Source organism: Notolepis coatsorum (genome assembly GCF_963971535.1).
Source record: "Notolepis coatsorum genome assembly, chromosome: 4".
Lineage (NCBI taxonomy): Eukaryota > Metazoa > Chordata > Actinopteri > Aulopiformes > Paralepididae > Notolepis > Notolepis coatsorum.
In genome coordinates this window covers 126,205,014-126,221,129 of record NC_140168.1, presented here as the reverse complement: position 1 = coordinate 126,221,129, position 16,116 = coordinate 126,205,014, and the positions used below count along the sequence as shown (strand labels likewise).

At 52.5% G+C, this 16,116-nt stretch overlaps 1 protein-coding gene across 2 annotated transcripts in view; it reads left to right on the top strand.

Annotated features, from left to right (window-relative positions):
- The window catches only part of ap1g2 (adaptor related protein complex 1 subunit gamma 2), a 154,603-nt gene that overhangs the window by 128,232 nt on the left and 10,255 nt on the right, over positions 1-16,116 (top strand). For both annotated transcript variants that reach the window (XM_084312334.1, XM_084312333.1), the window contains exon 19: positions 15,408-15,546. In XM_084312334.1, coding sequence (XP_084168460.1) covers positions 15,408-15,546 — 139 coding nt within the window. The remainder of the gene's footprint in view (positions 1-15,407; positions 15,547-16,116) is intronic.

The window sequence follows — 16,116 nt, the reverse complement described above, 5'->3', positions numbered from 1 at the left end:
CTTACTGTCATGCACTTGTCCTAATAAACTAACCTACACTGTAACACGCAACACTTTGATGAACATTGTTACTCAGCTGATAGAGTTGTACCCTTCTTGCTGTCTTGTCGTACAGAACTTGTAAGTCGCTTTGGATAAAAGCGTCAGCTAAATGACTAAATGTAAATGTAAATGGTAGATCGGGGGCTCTCCGCAGGCGACCACCCACTCTGATGAGATTATGTGCGTCACTCTCTGGTGCCAGGTGAATCAGTCTGCTGTCTGATGGGACGGGGTTTCCTCCCTGTAGACAGTCTAGCTCATCGGGGAACAAGTCTCTCTGGGCTCGTTGTAGTAGAAGAAGTTCTGCTTCTTCGTAGTCAGCTGCTGACATGTCAGTGGTGGACTGAATCTCTGGGTGGTGCCGCAGGAATGTCCTTTGTTGCGCACTCTCTAGGGTAATGCAGTCATCTATGTTCGGGTCTGTGGAGGCGACAGTGCTCAGTCCACAGAACATAGGCTTCTTGTTCTCAGCCTCCTCGCTACTTGCTTCCCTCGGGGTGGGCGTAGGCCAATCTCCTTCCGGGAGCTGGAGGAATGCTGGTCCGTCACTGTAGATGTTGCGACGGGTTAGGTCATCCAGGGACATTCCCCGGGTGATGACGTCAGCTGGGTTGTGTTTGGTATCCACATATCTCCAGCTTGCTTCTTCTGTTAGTTCCTGAATCTCGGTGACTCTGACTCCCACGAAGACTTTGTATCTGCATGAATCAGACTTAATCCATGTGAGTACTGTCGTGGAATCTGACCACAAGATTGTTCTATGCACCGGAATGGTGAGTTCACGTTGGATTAACGTGGCTAGATGCGCTCCTGCGAGGGCTGCGCAGAGCTCTAGACGTGGGATAGATTGTTGCTTACGTGGGGCTATCCTTGAGCGGGCCAGTATGAAAGCAGTGTGTATCTCTCCTCCCATCTCTTGGGCACGCAAATAAGCAACCGATCCGTAGGCTACTTCGGAGGCATCGCTGAAGACGTGTAGCTCAATCTCGCATGTCTCTGGCCTCACTGTGGATGGGAAGTAGCTGCGGCGTATATTGACACCTGGGAGTGAGCGGAGTTCCGTCTCCCACTCTCTCCATGTTGAGGCAAGGTGTGCGGGTATGGGGTCGTCCCAGCCCTGGTCCTTGTCCCATAGTGCTCGTACAATCATCTTTGCCCTGGTGGTGTAAGGTAGAATACATCCCAACGGGTCATATTGTCTGGCGAGTGTTCTGTACACACTCCGTCTGGTGGTCGGTATCGCCGCCGACCTTCCTTGCTCTGGAGCCAAGGGTTTGTGTCTATAGTGGAGCGAGTCTGTTTTGAAGCGCCAGACTAATCCTAGTGTCATTTCTTGGGCTTCTCCTGGGATTGTCGCCATCCAGGTCTCGCTGCTGGCAGCCTTGTCTGCGGAGGAGAGGCTGCGCAATACGTGCGGGTCACTGCTGGCCCACTGCCTGAGATCAAAGCCTCCTTTGATTAGGGAGGCGCGTAACTTGATTAGGAGAGCCTCGGCTTCTTCTTGAGTCGAGACGCTTTGTAGACAGTTGTCTACGTAGAAACTGTTCTTCACACTGTGTTGGACCTCTTCATCTGCTGCTGGGTCCTCTGTGACGTGTTTCTGTAGTGCAAATGTAGCACAGCACGGGCTGCAGATGGATGGGTTCTCATCTCCGATCTTCTCTCTCCATAGGAACCGTAGCAGAGGCTTGTCCTCCTCTACTAGTCTCACTTGCAAGAACATCCCTTTGATATCCCCGCTTATAGCCACCTTGTCCTGGCGGAAGCGCAGTAGCACGCCTAGTAGGGAGGGGCCGAGTGTGGGGCCGTGCAAGAGCTCTTTATTCAGATTTTGGGATCCGATCTGGTAGCTGCAGTTAAACACAATGCGATCCTTGCCATTGTGATGGACCTTGTGATGCGGCACGTACCATGATTCGGTCGTCTGATCGGCCTCTTTAATGTCAATCTTTGTTACGTGTCCCGCTGTGATTAGCTTCTCAATCTCAGCTCGGTACACACTCTGTTGAGCGGGGTCTTTGGCTAGGCGCCGCTCTGTGTTCAGTAGATAGCGCTCCGTGGCGTCTTTCTTTGCGTGAAAGGGGGGCATTCCCTCTCGCCTCAGGAGTGGAGTTGCGTATCTCATCACTCCGCCGACTGTGACTCTCTTTGTCCCCTGCTCGAGTAGGTGGATGGCGTAAATGTCTTCTTTAGAGCGAATGTCTTTCTTTTCGTTCTTAAAGGGCATTGTCTCTAGGGTCCATAGCCTCTCGACATGCTGCAGGAGAGTGGTGTCTTCTTCTGTCGTTCGGGAGTGGAAGCAGCTAGTGGCTGCGGTTCGGTTGAGAGATTTAGCGAGGGGGCCTTGTAATGTCCATCCTAGGCGGGTCTCGACGGCTGCAGGACAGCCTCGGGGACCTGTATGGACCCGGTCAATCGGGACTATGAGTTCTGCATGGTCGGAGCCTATCAACAGGGTCGGGGTAGCGCCGTTTATGAGCGGGATAGGTAATTGGCGCAGGTGCACATATTTATCCATCAACTTGGTGACAGGGTAGGTGTACTGCGAGAGTCCTATTTCTTGGCTGGTGAAAGCATTTGTGATCTTGTACCGTCGCTCTGGCTGCCCGTTGGCTGCGATAGTGAAGGAGACATTCTCGCCCTTTATCGTCTTTAAATCTCTTCTTATTGTCCGAATCGTCATTTCGTTCTTGCTCCCCCGCAGTCCCAGTTGAGTCGCAGCGGAGGCGAGCAGAAGGGTCTTCTCTGACCCGTCATCAAGGACGGCGTAAGTGTCCATGACTTTATCCTGGTAGCTCAATGTCACACGGACTACCTTTAAGAGCACTTGAGCTCCGTTGCTGCTGGCGGGGTCAATGTACATGACACTTGCCTTGGTGCCGCTCCGTGGTGCAGGTGTAGGCCGTCTTCCGTTACTATCGTGTAGTATATCTAGATGGGCTCCATCGCACCGGCTGCACCTTTTCTTTAGGCGGCATTCGGCTGCCATGTGGGGCCGCGCACATCGATAACAGCGCCGGTTGGACTTTATCCATTGGCTCACTTCTTCTGCATTCATCTTTGTGAATGAGTCACATTGTGACAGCCAGTGTTCTTTCTCACAGTAGGGACACGCTATCTTCCACTTCTCCTTTCTCGAGGGGGTGCTGTGACTCTTACTGCTCGGTACTGACTCTGATTGGTGCATGACAGTCACCGATCTTCTTCCATCACTTATTCTCCTGGGTCCCTCTCTGGAGCTTGGCGTGCTCCGCCCGAAGGTGTCCAGTCGTAAGCTGCTGACCTCTCTCGCCAAGAAGTCGGCCAGATCAAGGAGGGATGGCTCGGGGCCGTCGGGATCTCGGTAGTCCCTCTGCCGCCGAAAGCGCTCCTGTCTTGCGGGTGGCAGCTTCTCCAAAATCCTCTCAACGTTAGAGTTGGCGTACAGCTCATGCCTGCCCTTCTCCCGTTGAGCTCCCAGCATCCCCACCAGGGACTGCACTTTGATTGACAGGTCGTCTAGTGAACGATTGTCTGTGGCTGGGGGTAGGCGGTCAATATGCCTTATCTCCTGGATTACGTAATCCCATATACGTCCATATCTTTGATCCAGTGCTGCAAGGGCCGCTGTGTATGGGGTCGAGGAGGTAGCATAGGCTAGCGCTATATTGTGCGCTCGCGGTACTTTCAGGTGCTTCAATAATATTGCATACTTGTGGCGTTCATCAACGACATCCACCATCATTGTCTCTAAGCACATCCGGAGCTCCGTGTACTGTGCTCGACTCATAGGCGAAGTCTGGGAATGACGGCGTGGCGTTGTATGACGCCGTGGATGGCTGATACATCGGCGAGCGTTGGGGGAGAGACCTCCTGGGCGAGTCCCCTCTTGCGCCTCGCTGTGGGCTGGTACTGGCAGGGTACCATGGCCCGCTGGTCCAGGTACTGTTCCTCGGGGCTGGTCGTGCGTCGTGCTCACCCGTAAATAGAGTCGGGGGTCTGTAGCGCAGCGCCGCGGGGGTATAGCCTGGACTGTATGGGACCTCCTGGTCCGGTGGAGTACTGTGCTGTCGTCGGGCTTGGTTCTCCTCTTCTCCCTCTTCTTCTTCTATCAAATCTTCCAGATCTTGTAATCGTTTATTTAGCTTCTCCGCAGTGTAGGCTGCTCCTTCCTTGTAGCTGGGTCTCGCTTGGACCGGTATGGGAAGGGGGTCTGCGGGGGGTCTAGACTCGGTCTGTTGGTCAAGTTCAGGGTCGCTTGCTCGTTGCGGTGACGCTGCTCTTGACTGTTGTCTCGACGAGTTCCTTGAGCCCCTGGCGGAGGGAGAGGGAGTTGTCCTTTTGATCAGCTGCTCGATTAGTTGCGCTTGTAGTCTGTCGCGCTCTGCGTCTCTTTGGGCACCGGCAGCGGCGCGCTGGGCGTCGGCCCGGTCTCTTGCCATATTCTCTTCCATCTGGAAGCGTCTCATCTCCAGACTTGTGCGCTGTTCTTCGCTCCGTTGCTGTGCTTGGAGGTGTTCGCGCTCGCTGGTCGCCTGGGCTTGGAGACGTTCGCGCTCGCTAAGCGTCTGTGCTTGGAGCCGATCGCGTTCGGTAGAGGCTGTCAGGCTGACGAGGAACGCCTGTTGTAGTATCCTCTCCGCTTCGCTGGGGGAAGGCGGTAGTGGAGGTGAGCCGCTCCTGCGTGAACCGCTCCTGGGGGTACTCGTTGGGGAGTCCTGGAGCTCTAGTTCCTCGGCGCTCTCCTCTTCTTCTTCCGTGCAGAGTTCCCTCTCTGTAGGGCTATCTTCCTCCCTGGGCGTGTCGGGGACTACTTCTTTAGTAGTGGCGGGGGGTAAAGGCATGTCAATTCCCTCCTGGTCCCCACCGTGGGCTTGGTCAGTTACATTAGGACCTACTAGGGCCTCTGTGGTCGGGGAAACCTGGTCGTTAAGGTCAGACATAATTTTACTTTCTACTTTTACCACGTTTACCGTTTGTCGAAGGCTAGGTAGTTGACTGACAGTGTAAGCCTCTAAGTACTGAGGTGTCTGTCGTCTGCGCCGCGGGCGTTCTAGGTTAGGAGGATCGTTTCGTGGAGTGTTCATCATAGGCCATTTCGATATTAATAACACTATATTAATATTACACTAGTTACCATCCGGTTCGAAGGACCAATTGTAGCTGAGGGGTACAATTCCCTGACTGTATTGTTAGATATGATATTTAATACCACTACCTCATGTACTTTAACTTCTGGCCACCCAGTACAAGATATAAGTATGATGAACACTTTCCCACCTGATGAAACGAACCAACACAAATGGACCAAATCGAATATTTAATACAGCAAAGGGTGTATACAACATTCACTTAATTACATTTATGTTTTGAAAGGTTGAGTATGCACTTTTATGGCAAATGAGTATTCGTAGGTAAATCAACATTGAATGTCCAATCTCTGGTTGCGCAGGGAGTAAGTATACAACCTGGAATATTTAGGAAACGATAGCGATAGTACTTAAATGATTATAGCTGGATACACTAAGGGGGGGGGGGGGGTCCCGCTGGTTGTAAGACAGTAGGAGGGGGGGGTTAGAGAAGTCGCTGGCGGTATCCCATCTGGCCGACGGTGTCTTGGGAGAATCCAAAGTCTTAGACCCAGTGCCCACAGAACCTCGGGCCGCAGACGAATGCAGCTGGACCCTCTGTGGAACGGTATCTGCCGGTCCACAACGGAGAGACGTGGTGCGACCTCACGTGTAGAGCGCCGCCTCACCTGTAGTCCTCTCCGGGGGGTAATTCCAACACTCGACAGTGTTGGCCTTTATCCATGGAATAATCAAAGCACATAAAGCATAATCCAAGAGCCGTGGAAGGCTCGCCGTCGTCGGGTAGAGTAATCCAATATACAGGTCCAGTCGCTCTTGACCCGGAGCTCCTCGGATGCAATCACCACTAGGGGTCTGACCAGCCTGGATAAGCGTCCAGATAACGTCAGGAACGATGGGGGTACTGATAACTGTAGAACTCGAACCGAACGATGCACCATACATAAATAGACTATTATTAGCTTAATAGAATACGTCCAACTCGACGGTATGGTGCCAAACTATGACCATTCAACTATTAATCTACACGATATCTCAATGCCTATTCTGGGCCAAGTAGGCCTTACTACACCGCACGTGCTTCGTGGGGAGGCTTTTGCGTCTGTCACTCTGTTGGAGGGTAAAGAACTGGACTAAAAGAAAGTTCTACTTTACGAGCGCCATATATATATGCGCTATGAACAAATAGTACCACACGTATTTCGCCCGGCATATTACTGCGCGGAACCGGGGGTTGCCTCGACATGTTAGGCGGCACGATTGAACTTGAACCTAGGGGTATGGCAACCTGGCGCCAGGTTCTCGTCCAATGGTAGAATGAAACTATTATGGGCTGTTTAGTAGAAACGGGGATATTCAATGCATATTGTACAAGGAATATACAGGGGATATCAAACGATATACAAATACAATTAAATATATATATATAAATAAATATACATATTCGGTTTAATCTGATCCTTCACAACAATTATGATATGTGTGTAGTGTTATGATAACGACGGCTGCAGCGGGAGGACGGCTGCAGCAGTGGAGTTGCGAATAGCATGTAGCTGCAGAGCCGCAGAACCATGGGCGCTTTTAGGTCTGGTCACAGGCCCGCTCAACAGCGGCCCCCCACCCAACGGCTGAATTGCCAATGGCTCCTGAAAGCGCCCATGGTTCTGCGGCTCTGCAGCTACATATGCTTCTAGCAAAATCCAGCATCCAGCCTCGCTGTTTGCAATGGGAGCAGCACGGAGTCTCGACTCGGGACTTATTTTATTTGGAATATAATGACTTTATACGCAAAAGTAGCCTAGTTTTAAGTTAAAATATTATAAATCTACATGCCTTGAGGATGTCATTCTTTATATAGCCTGCCTATCAGGCAAAAAAAAGTATTCTAACGGAAACATTGATACCGTGATATATACCGTTACCGTCTATGCTTCAAATTATACCGTGATATAAATTTTAGACCATACCGTCCACCCCTAGTTCGGTCAGCTTCTGTCTCAGGGGGTCAGGTTCTGTCTCAGGTTCTGTCTCAGGGGTCAGGTTCTGTCTCAGGTTCTGTCTCAGGGGGTCAGGTTCTGTCTCAGGGGTCAGGTTCTGTCTCAGGTTCTGTCTCAGGAGTCAGCTTCTGTCTCAGGGGGTCAGGTTCTGTCTCAGGTTCTGTCTCAGGTTCTGTCTCGGGGGTCAGGTTCTGTCTCAGGGGGTCAGGTTCTGTCTCAGGGGTCAGGTTCTGTCTCAGGTTCTGTCTCAGGGGTCAGGTTCTGTCTCAGGTTCTGTCTCAGGGGTCAGGTTCTGTCTCAGGTTCTGTCTCAGGGGGTCAGGTTCTGTCTCAGGGGTCAGGTTCTGTCTCAGGTTCTGTCTCAGGTTCTGTCTCAGGAGTCAGCTTCTGTCTCAGGGGGTCAGGTTCTGTCTCAGGTTCTGTCTCAGGTTCTGTCTCGGGGGTCAGGTTCTGTCTCAGGGGGTCAGGTTCTGTCTCGGGTCAGGTTCTGTCTCAGGTTCTGTCTCAGGTTCTGTCTCAGGGGGTCAGGTTCTGTGTCAGGGGGTCAGGTTCTGTCTTGGGGGTCAGGTTCTGTCTCAGGGGCTCAGGTTCTGTCTCAGGGGGTCAGGTTCTGTGTCAGGGGGTCAGGTTCTGTCTTGGGGGTCAGGTTCTGTCTCAGGGGTCAGCTTCTGTCTCAGGGGTCAGGTTCTGTCTCAGGTTCTGTCTCAGGTTCTGTCTCAGGGGGTCAGGTTCTGTCTTGGGGGTCAGGTTCTGTCTCAGGTTCTGTCTCAGGGGGTCAGGTTCTGTCTCAGGGGGTCAGGTTCTGTCTCAGGTTCTGTCTCAGGGGCTCAGGTTCTGTCTCAGGTTCTGTTTCAGGGGCTCAGGTTCTGTCTCAGGTTCTGTCTCAGGGGGTCAGGTTCTGTCTCAGGGGGTCAGGTTCTGTCTCAGGTTCTGTCTCAGGGGCTCAGGTTCTGTCTCAGGTTCTGTCTCAGGGGCTCAGGTTTCTGTCTCAGGGGGTCAGGTTCTGTCTCAGGGGGTCAGGTTCTGTCTCAGGGGGTCAGGTTCTGTCTCAGGGGTTCAGGTTCTGTCAGGGGGTCAGGTTCTGTCTCAGGTTCTGTCTCAGGTTCTGTCTCAGGGGCTCAGGTTCTGTCTCAGGTTCTGTCTCAGGGGTCAGGTTCTGTCTCAGGGGTCAGGTTCTGTCTCAGCTTCTATCTCAGGGGGTCAGGTTCTGTCTCAGGTTCTGTCTCAGGTTCAGTATCAGGGGTCAGGTTCTGTCTCAGGGGGTCAGGTTCTGTCTCAGGTTCTGTCTCAGGGGCTCAGGTTTCTGTCTCAGGGGTCAGGTTCTGTCTCAGGTTCTGTCTCATGTTCTGTCTCAGGGGTCAGGTTCTGTCTCAGGTTCTGTCTCAGGTTCTGTCTCAGGTTCAGTCTCAGGGGGTCAGCTTCTGTCTCAGGGGGTCAGGTTCTGTCTCAGGTTCTGTCTCAGGGGTCAGGTTCTGTCTCAGGGCTCAGGTTCTGTCTCAGGTTCTGTCTCAGGGGTCAGCCTCTGTCTCAGGTTCTGTCTCAGGTTCTGTCTCAGGGGTCAGGTTCTGTCTCAGGGGTCAGGTTCTGTCTCAGGTTCTGGCTCAGGGGCTCAGGTTCTGTCTCAGGGGGTCAGGTTCTGTATCAGGGGCTCAGGTTCTGTCTCAGGTTCTGGCTCAGGGGCTCAGGTTCTGTCTCAGGTTCTGTCTCAGGGGTCAGGTTCTGTCTCAGGTTCTGTCTCAGGGGTCAGCCTCTGTCTCAGGTTCTGTCTCAGGTTCTGTCTCAGGGGTCAGGTTCTGTCTCAGGGGTCAGGTTCTGTCTCAGGTTCTGTCTCAGGGCTCAGGTTCTGTCTCAGGTTCTGTCTCAGGGGGTCAGGTTCTGTCTCAGGGGCTCAGGTTCTGTCTCAGGGGGTCAGGTTCTGTCTCAGGGGCTCAGGTTCTGTCTCAGGGGGTCAGGTTCTGTCTCAGGGGCTCAGGTTCTGTCTCAGGGGCTCAGGTTCTGTCTCAGGTTCTGTCTCAGTGGCTCAGGTTCTGTCTCATGTTCTGTCTCAGGGGGTCAGGTTCTGTCTCAGGGGTCAGGTTCTGTCTCAGGTTCTGTCTCAGGTTCTGTGTCAGGGGCTCAGGTTCTGTCTCAGTGGCTCAGGTTCTGTCTCAGGGGGTCAGGTTCTGTCTCAGGGGTCAGGTTCTGTCTCAGGTTCTGTCTCAGGTTCTGTGTCAGGGGCTCAGGTTCTGTCTCAGGGGTCAGGTTCTGTCTCAGGGGTCAGGTTCTGTCTCAGGGGGTCAGGTTCTGTCTCAGGGGGTCAGGTTCTGTCCCAGGGGGCCAGGTTCTGTCTCAGGGGGTCAGGTTCCGTCTCAGGTTCTGTCTCAGGGGGTCAGGTTCTGTCTCAGGTTCTGTCTCAGGGGGTCAGGTTCTGTCTCAGGGGGTCAGGTTCTGTCTCAGGGGGTCCGGTTCTGTCTCAGGGGCTCAGGTTCTGTCTCAGGTTATGTCTCAGGGGGTCAGGTTCTGTCTCAGGTTCTGTCTCAGGTTCTGTCTCAGGTTCTGTCTCAGGTTCTGTGTCAGGTTCTGTCTCAGGGCTCAGGTTCTGTCTCAGGGGGTCAGGTTCTGTCTCAGGTTCTGTCTTAGGTTCTGTCTCAGGTTCTGTCTCAGGGGTCAGCTTCTGTCTCAGGGGGTCAGGTTCTTTAGTTCTTTAGTTAGTTTAGTTCTTTAATAGTTGTCATACAGAAGTACAGAATACTTTCATACAAAATGCTTCTTACTGTTACGCTCCAGAGACTGTGCTAGACAAGATAGTATCAAATAACATAATAACATAATATAGCATGAATTTAGAAGAAGAAAATGAGGTCACAGTGTTCGGTATAGACATATGTACAATGTTCTGAGTTACCATATAATATACAATACACAATACTATGCAGTGTACTAATGTACAGTACTATCTAGTGCAAAGCAGAAATGGGATGAGGTACAATTTTAGGTACAATTTACAGTAAGGTGTACGAGTTGTAGTGCAATCCTTCATCCATAAATATAAAGTGTGGGGAGTGGGTGCTACAGTGTGTTTGTTTAAAGTGGGTGTGTGCTATAAGTGTGTGGAGTGGGTGCTACAGTGTGTTTGTTTAAAGTGAGTGTGTGCGTGTGGATGTGTGTGCTATGTGCGTTTGGTGGTTGTTGTTGTGTAGTGTTCATTCATTGTTCGTTTAGCAGCCTGATGGCCTGGGGATAGAAGCTTCTTCTGAGTCTTTCTGTGCTCGCCTTGAGACTCCTGTATCGCTTGCCTGACCGCAGCAGTTCAAAGAGGCAGTTGTTCGGGTGACTGGAGTCTTTAATGATTCTCTTAGCCTTGCCCTTGCAACGCTTGTAGTAAATGTTCTGGAGGGTGGGGAGCCCCCCTCCAATTGTGCGTTCGGCTGAACGTGTCACTCTTTGTAGTCTGCTTTGGTCTTGTGCAGTGCTATTCCCAAACCAGGAGGTGATGTTGCCGGTCAAGATGCTCTCTATTGTACATGAGTAGAAGTTCTTAAGGATCTTCTGGCTGACTTGGAACTTCCTTAGGCGCCTGAGGAAGTAGAGGCGTTGTCGTGCCTTCTTCACAACACTGTTAATGTGTGTGGTCCATGTCAAGTCCTCGGATATGTAGGCTCCGAGGTACTTAAAGCTGTTGACTCTCTCAACCGGTGCCCCGTCGATGCTGAGGGGGCTGTAGTCCTTGACCCCCGACCTCCTGAAGTCCACAATCATCTCCTTTGTTTTGCTGACGTTCAGGGAGAGGCTGTTTTCCTGGCACCATCCCGCCAGGACCTTGACCTCTTCCAGGTAGGCCCTCTCGTCGTTGGCAGAGATCAGGCCCACCACCACTGTGTCGTCAGCAAATTTGACGATTGTATTGCTACTCCGCTGAGCCACACAGTCGTGTGTGTACAGGGAGTAGAGGAGGGGACTCAGAACACAGCCCTGGGGGGCCCCTATGTTGAGGGTGATGGATGAGGAGGTGCAGTTGCCTGCTCTCACCACCTGGGGTCTGCCAGTCAGGAAGTCCAAGACCCACTGGCAGAGGTCATAGCCCAAGCCCAGGTCCCTGAGCTTGGCTATGAGTATGGAGGGGACTATGGTATTGAATGCCGAGCTGTAGTCGATGAATAGCATTCTCACATAGTTCCCCTGCCTCTTGTCCAGGTGTGATGCTGCTGTGTGCAGCACATGGGATATGGCGTCCTCCGTGGACCTGTTGGGGCGGTATGCAAATTGCAGGGGGTCCATGTTGATGGGGAGGGAGGAGCAGATGTAGCCCTTTACTAGCTTCTCAAAGCACTTCATGGCTATGGAGGTGAGAGCTACAGGGCGGTAGTCGTTGAGGCAAGCAGGCTTGGATTTTTTGGGTACAGGGATAATAGTGGACTTCTTCAGGCAGGTGGGGATGACAGCCTGTTCTAAGGACAGGTTAAATATGTCAGTGAATACTGGGGCCAGTTGGTCGGCACAGACTTTTAGGACGCGGCCGGGGATGCCGTCTGGACCTGCTGCCTTCCTGATATTCACTTTTTTAAAGGTCCGCCTCACCTCATGCTCTGTTACCCTGAACACTGCGCCTCCATCAGCAGCCGACCCCCCCCCCCCCCATTGCCGAGGCTTGTGAGCTGGTGTTGTTATTACCAGCATCAAACCTCGCATAGAAGGTATTGAGGTCATTTGCTAAGGAGATGTCACTGTTCAGTTTGAGGGAGGCGCCTTTGTAGTCTGTCATCGTTTTGAGCCCCTGCCACATAGCTCTAGAGTCAGCTTGTTCAAACTGGAGTTCAATTTTATCCCTGTAGCGTCGTTTGGCCTCTGACACTGTCCTCCTTACGTTGTATCGTGCCACCTTGTGGTCATTCATGTTGCCTGCCTCTAGGCCGTCGTTGTATGCTTTGGTGCGCTCTCTCAGAGCTTCACGGACGGATTTGTCTACCCAGGGTTTTTGATTTGGGTAAACTTTCATTTTGGTAGTGGGGATTGTTTCTTTCACCCTAGTACAAACATAGTCCAGCACTGTCTCCGTGTAGACATTAATGTTATCTGTGTCGCGGAACACATTCCAGTCTGTGTGGTGAAACACTGACCGGATCGTCTCCTCTGACGTCACATCCCATTTCTGCACCTCTCGCGAGACTACGAGAGTACTTTTAATTCTCTGTCTGTACTTTGGTGAAAGAAAGATGGACGCGTGATCTGACTTACCAAAGCCACTATCAGAATGAGCCTTGTAGCCACCTTTAAATTGCGTGTAACAGTGATCTAGGATGTTACCGCCTCTGGTGTTGCAAGTCACATGCTGATAGAAGTCAGGCAATACCTTTCTCAGATTGGCGCTATTGAAATCTCCCAGAACTAAAATGGCGGCGTTAACATTCGCCACTTGGATTCTATTTACCTCGTCGTGTAGTCTGGAGAGCGCAACCTTGTTGCTGGCTTGCGGTGGAATATACACTCCGACCAGGACGATCGCCGTTAACTCCCTCGGGAGGAAGAAAGGACGACACTTGATGGTTATATATTCCAGTTCTGGGGAGCAGTGGTTGGATAATTCCTTCACGTTAGTTGGATCGCTCCAATTTTTGTTAAACATGAAGGCAATACCTCCTCCACGTTGTTTACCGGACTCTGCTGATGTCCGATCCTTGCGATGGATAAAGAAGTGATCAGCCGGTTGAATTGCGTGGTCTGGGACGTCCGGCGTCAACCACGTCTCGGTGAAGCAGAGGACGTTGCAGTCCCTAACGTCTCTTTGATATTGAATCCTTGCTCGGATGTCATCCAGTTTATTGTCAATTGACAATAAAGGTTCTGTCTCAGGTTCTGTCTCGGGGGGTCAGGTTCTGTCTCAGGTTCTGTCTAAGGGGGTCAGGTTCTGTCTCAGGGGGTCAGGTTCTGTCTCGGGGGTCAGGTTCTGTCTCAGGTTCTGTCTCAGGTTCTGTCTCAGGGGGTCAGGTTCTGTCTCGGGGGTCAGGTTCTGTCTCAGGTTCTGTCTCAGGTTCTGTCTCAGGTTCTGTCTCAGGTTCTGTCTCAGGTTCTGTTTCAGGGGCTCAGCTTCTGTCTCAGGGGTCAGGTTCTGTCTCAGGTTCTGTCTCAGGGGGTCAGGTTCTGTCTCAGGTTGTGTCTCGGGGTCAGGTTCTGTCTCAGGTTCTGTCTCGGGTCAGGTTCTGTCTCAGGTTCTGTCTCAGGGGCTCAGGTTCTGTCTCAGGTTCTGTCTCAGGGGGTCAGGTTCTGTCTCAGGGGCTCAGGTTCTGTCTCAGGGGGTCAGGTTCTGTCTCAGGTTCTGTCTCAGGGGCTCAGGTTCTGTCTCGGGGGTCAGGTTCTGTCTCAGGTTCTGTCTCAGGTTCTGTCTCAGGTTCTGTCTCAGGTTCTGTCTCAGGTTCTGTTTCAGGGGCTCAGCTTCTGTCTCAGGGGTCAGGTTCTGTCTCAGGTTCTGTCTCAGGGGGTCAGGTTCTGTCTCAGGTTGTGTCTCGGGGTCAGGTTCTGTCTCAGGTTCTGTCTCGGGTCAGGTTCTGTCTCAGGTTCTGTCTCAGGGGCTCAGGTTCTGTCTCAGGTTCTGTCTCAGGGGGTCAGGTTCTGTCTCAGGGGCTCAGGTTCTGTCTCAGGGGGTCAGGTTCTGTCTCAGGTTCTGTCTCAGGGGCTCAGGTTCTGTCTCAGGTTCTGTCTCAGGGGATCAGGTTCTGTCTCAGGGGGTCAGCTTCTGTCTCAGGGGGTCAGGTTCTGTCTCAGCTTCTGTCTCGGGCTCAGGTTCTGTCTCAGGTTCTGTCTCAGGGGTCAGGTTCTGTCTCAGGTTCTGTCTCAGGGGTCAGGTTCTGTCTCAGCTTCTGTCTCAAGGGGTCAGGTTCTGTCTCAGGTTCTGTCTCGGGGGTCAGGTTCTGTCTCAGGGGGTCAGGTTCTGTCTCAGGTTCTGTCTCAGGGGGTCAGGTTCTGTCTCAGGGGGTCAGGTTCTCTCTTGGGGGTCAGGTTCTGTCTCAGGGGTTCAGGTTCTGTCTCAGGGGGTCAGGTTCTGTCTCAGGTTCTGTCTCAGGGGGTCAGGTTCTGTCTCGGGGTCAGGTTCTGTCTCAGGGGCTCAGGTTCTGTCTCAGGGGTCAGGTTCTGTCTCAGGGGGTCAGGTTCTGTCTCAGGTTCTGTCTCAGGGGTCAGGTTCTGTCCTCAGGTTCTGTCTCAGGGGCTCAGGTTCTGTCTCAGGGGTCAGGTTCTGTCTCAGGGGTCAGGTTCTGTCTCAGGGGGTCAGGTTCTGTCTCAGGGGGTCAGGTTCTGTCTCAGGTTCTGTCTCAGGGGCTCAGCTTCTGTCTCAGGGGGTCAGGTTCTGTCTCAGGGGTTCAGGTTCTGTGTCAGGGGGTCAGGTTCTGTCTCAGGGGGTCAGGTTATGTCTCAGGGGGTCAGCTTCTGTCTCAGGGGGTCAGCTTCTGTCTCAGGTTCTGTCTCAGGGGGTCAGCTTCTGTCTCAGGGGGTCAGGTTCTGTCTCAGGTGGTCAGCTTCTGTCTCAGGGGCTCAGGTTCTGTCTCAGGGGGTCAGGTTCTGTCTCAGGGGGTCAGGTTCTGTCTCAGGTTCTGTCTCAGGGGTCAGGTTCTGTCCTCAGGTTCTGTCTCAGGGGTCAGGTTCTGTCTCAGGGGGTCAGGTTCTGTCTCAGGTTCTGTCTCAGGGGTCAGGTTCTGTCCTCAGGTTCTGTCTCAGGGGGTCAGGTTCTGTCTCAGGGGGTCAGGTTCTGTCTCAGGTTCTGTCTCAGGGGTCAGGTTCTGTCCTCAGGTTCTGTCTCAGGGGTCAGGTTCTGTCTCAGGTTCTGTCTCAGGGGGTCAGGTTCTGTCTCAGGGGGTCAGGTTCTGTCTCAGGTTCTGTCTCAGGTTCTGTCTCAGCTTCTGTCTCAGGGGGTCAGGTTCTGTCTCAGGGGTTCAGGTTCTGTGTCAGGGGGTCAGGTTCTGTCTCAGGGGGTCAGGTTCTGTCTCAGGGGGTCAGCTTCTGTCTCAGGGGGTCAGCTTCTGTCTCAGCTTCTGTCTCAGGTTCTGTCTCAGGGGGTCAGCTTCTGTCTCAGGGGGTCAGCTTCTGTCTCAGGGGGTCAGGTTCTGTCTCAGGGGGTCAGCTTCTGTCTCAGGGGGTCAGGTTCTGTCTCAGGGGGTCAGGTTCTGTCTCAGGGGGTCAGCTTCTGTCTCAGGGGGTCAGCTTCTGTCTCAGGGGGTCAGCTTCTGTCCACTCGGGGGGTTCAGTCCTCATTCATAGATTGAAAATGCATTAAAATATAGAAACACATGTTTGAATAAATGAATATGATGGAACTCTGTTTCCTCCTGAAGGTGTGTGATCTGTTGGACCTGCTGGGTAGTTCTGACCCCCCCCAGCCCGGCCCGGCCCCGGTCAGCACCGCAGCCAGCACCGCGGGGGGGGACCTACTGGACCTACTGGGGGGACTGGAGCCCACACCCCCTGCACCTGGTCAGACACACACATACATACACACACATACATACACACACACATACACACATACACACACATACATACACACATACACACATACACACACATACATACACACATACACACACACACATACATACACACACACATACACACATACACACACATACATACACACATACACACACATGCATATACACATACACACTAGGGTGGGACGATACATCGATCCAGATCGATATATCGATCTATTATCAATAATCAAATAGGATCGATGCAACGTAGCACCCTGTGTCTTGTTCCCATAGCACCCTGTGTCTGGTGTCCATAGCACCCTGTGTCTTGTTCCCATAGCACCCTGTGTCTGGTTTCCATAGCACCCTGTGTCTGGTTTCCATAGCACCCTGTGTCTGGTTTCCATAGCACCCTGTGTCTGGTTTCCATAGCACCATGTGTCTTGTTCCCATAGCACCCTGTCTTGTTCCCATAGCACCCTGTGTCTGGTTCCCATAGCACCCTGTCTTGTTCCCATAGCACCCTGTGTCTGGTTCCCATAGCACCCTGTGTCTGGTTTCCATAGCACCC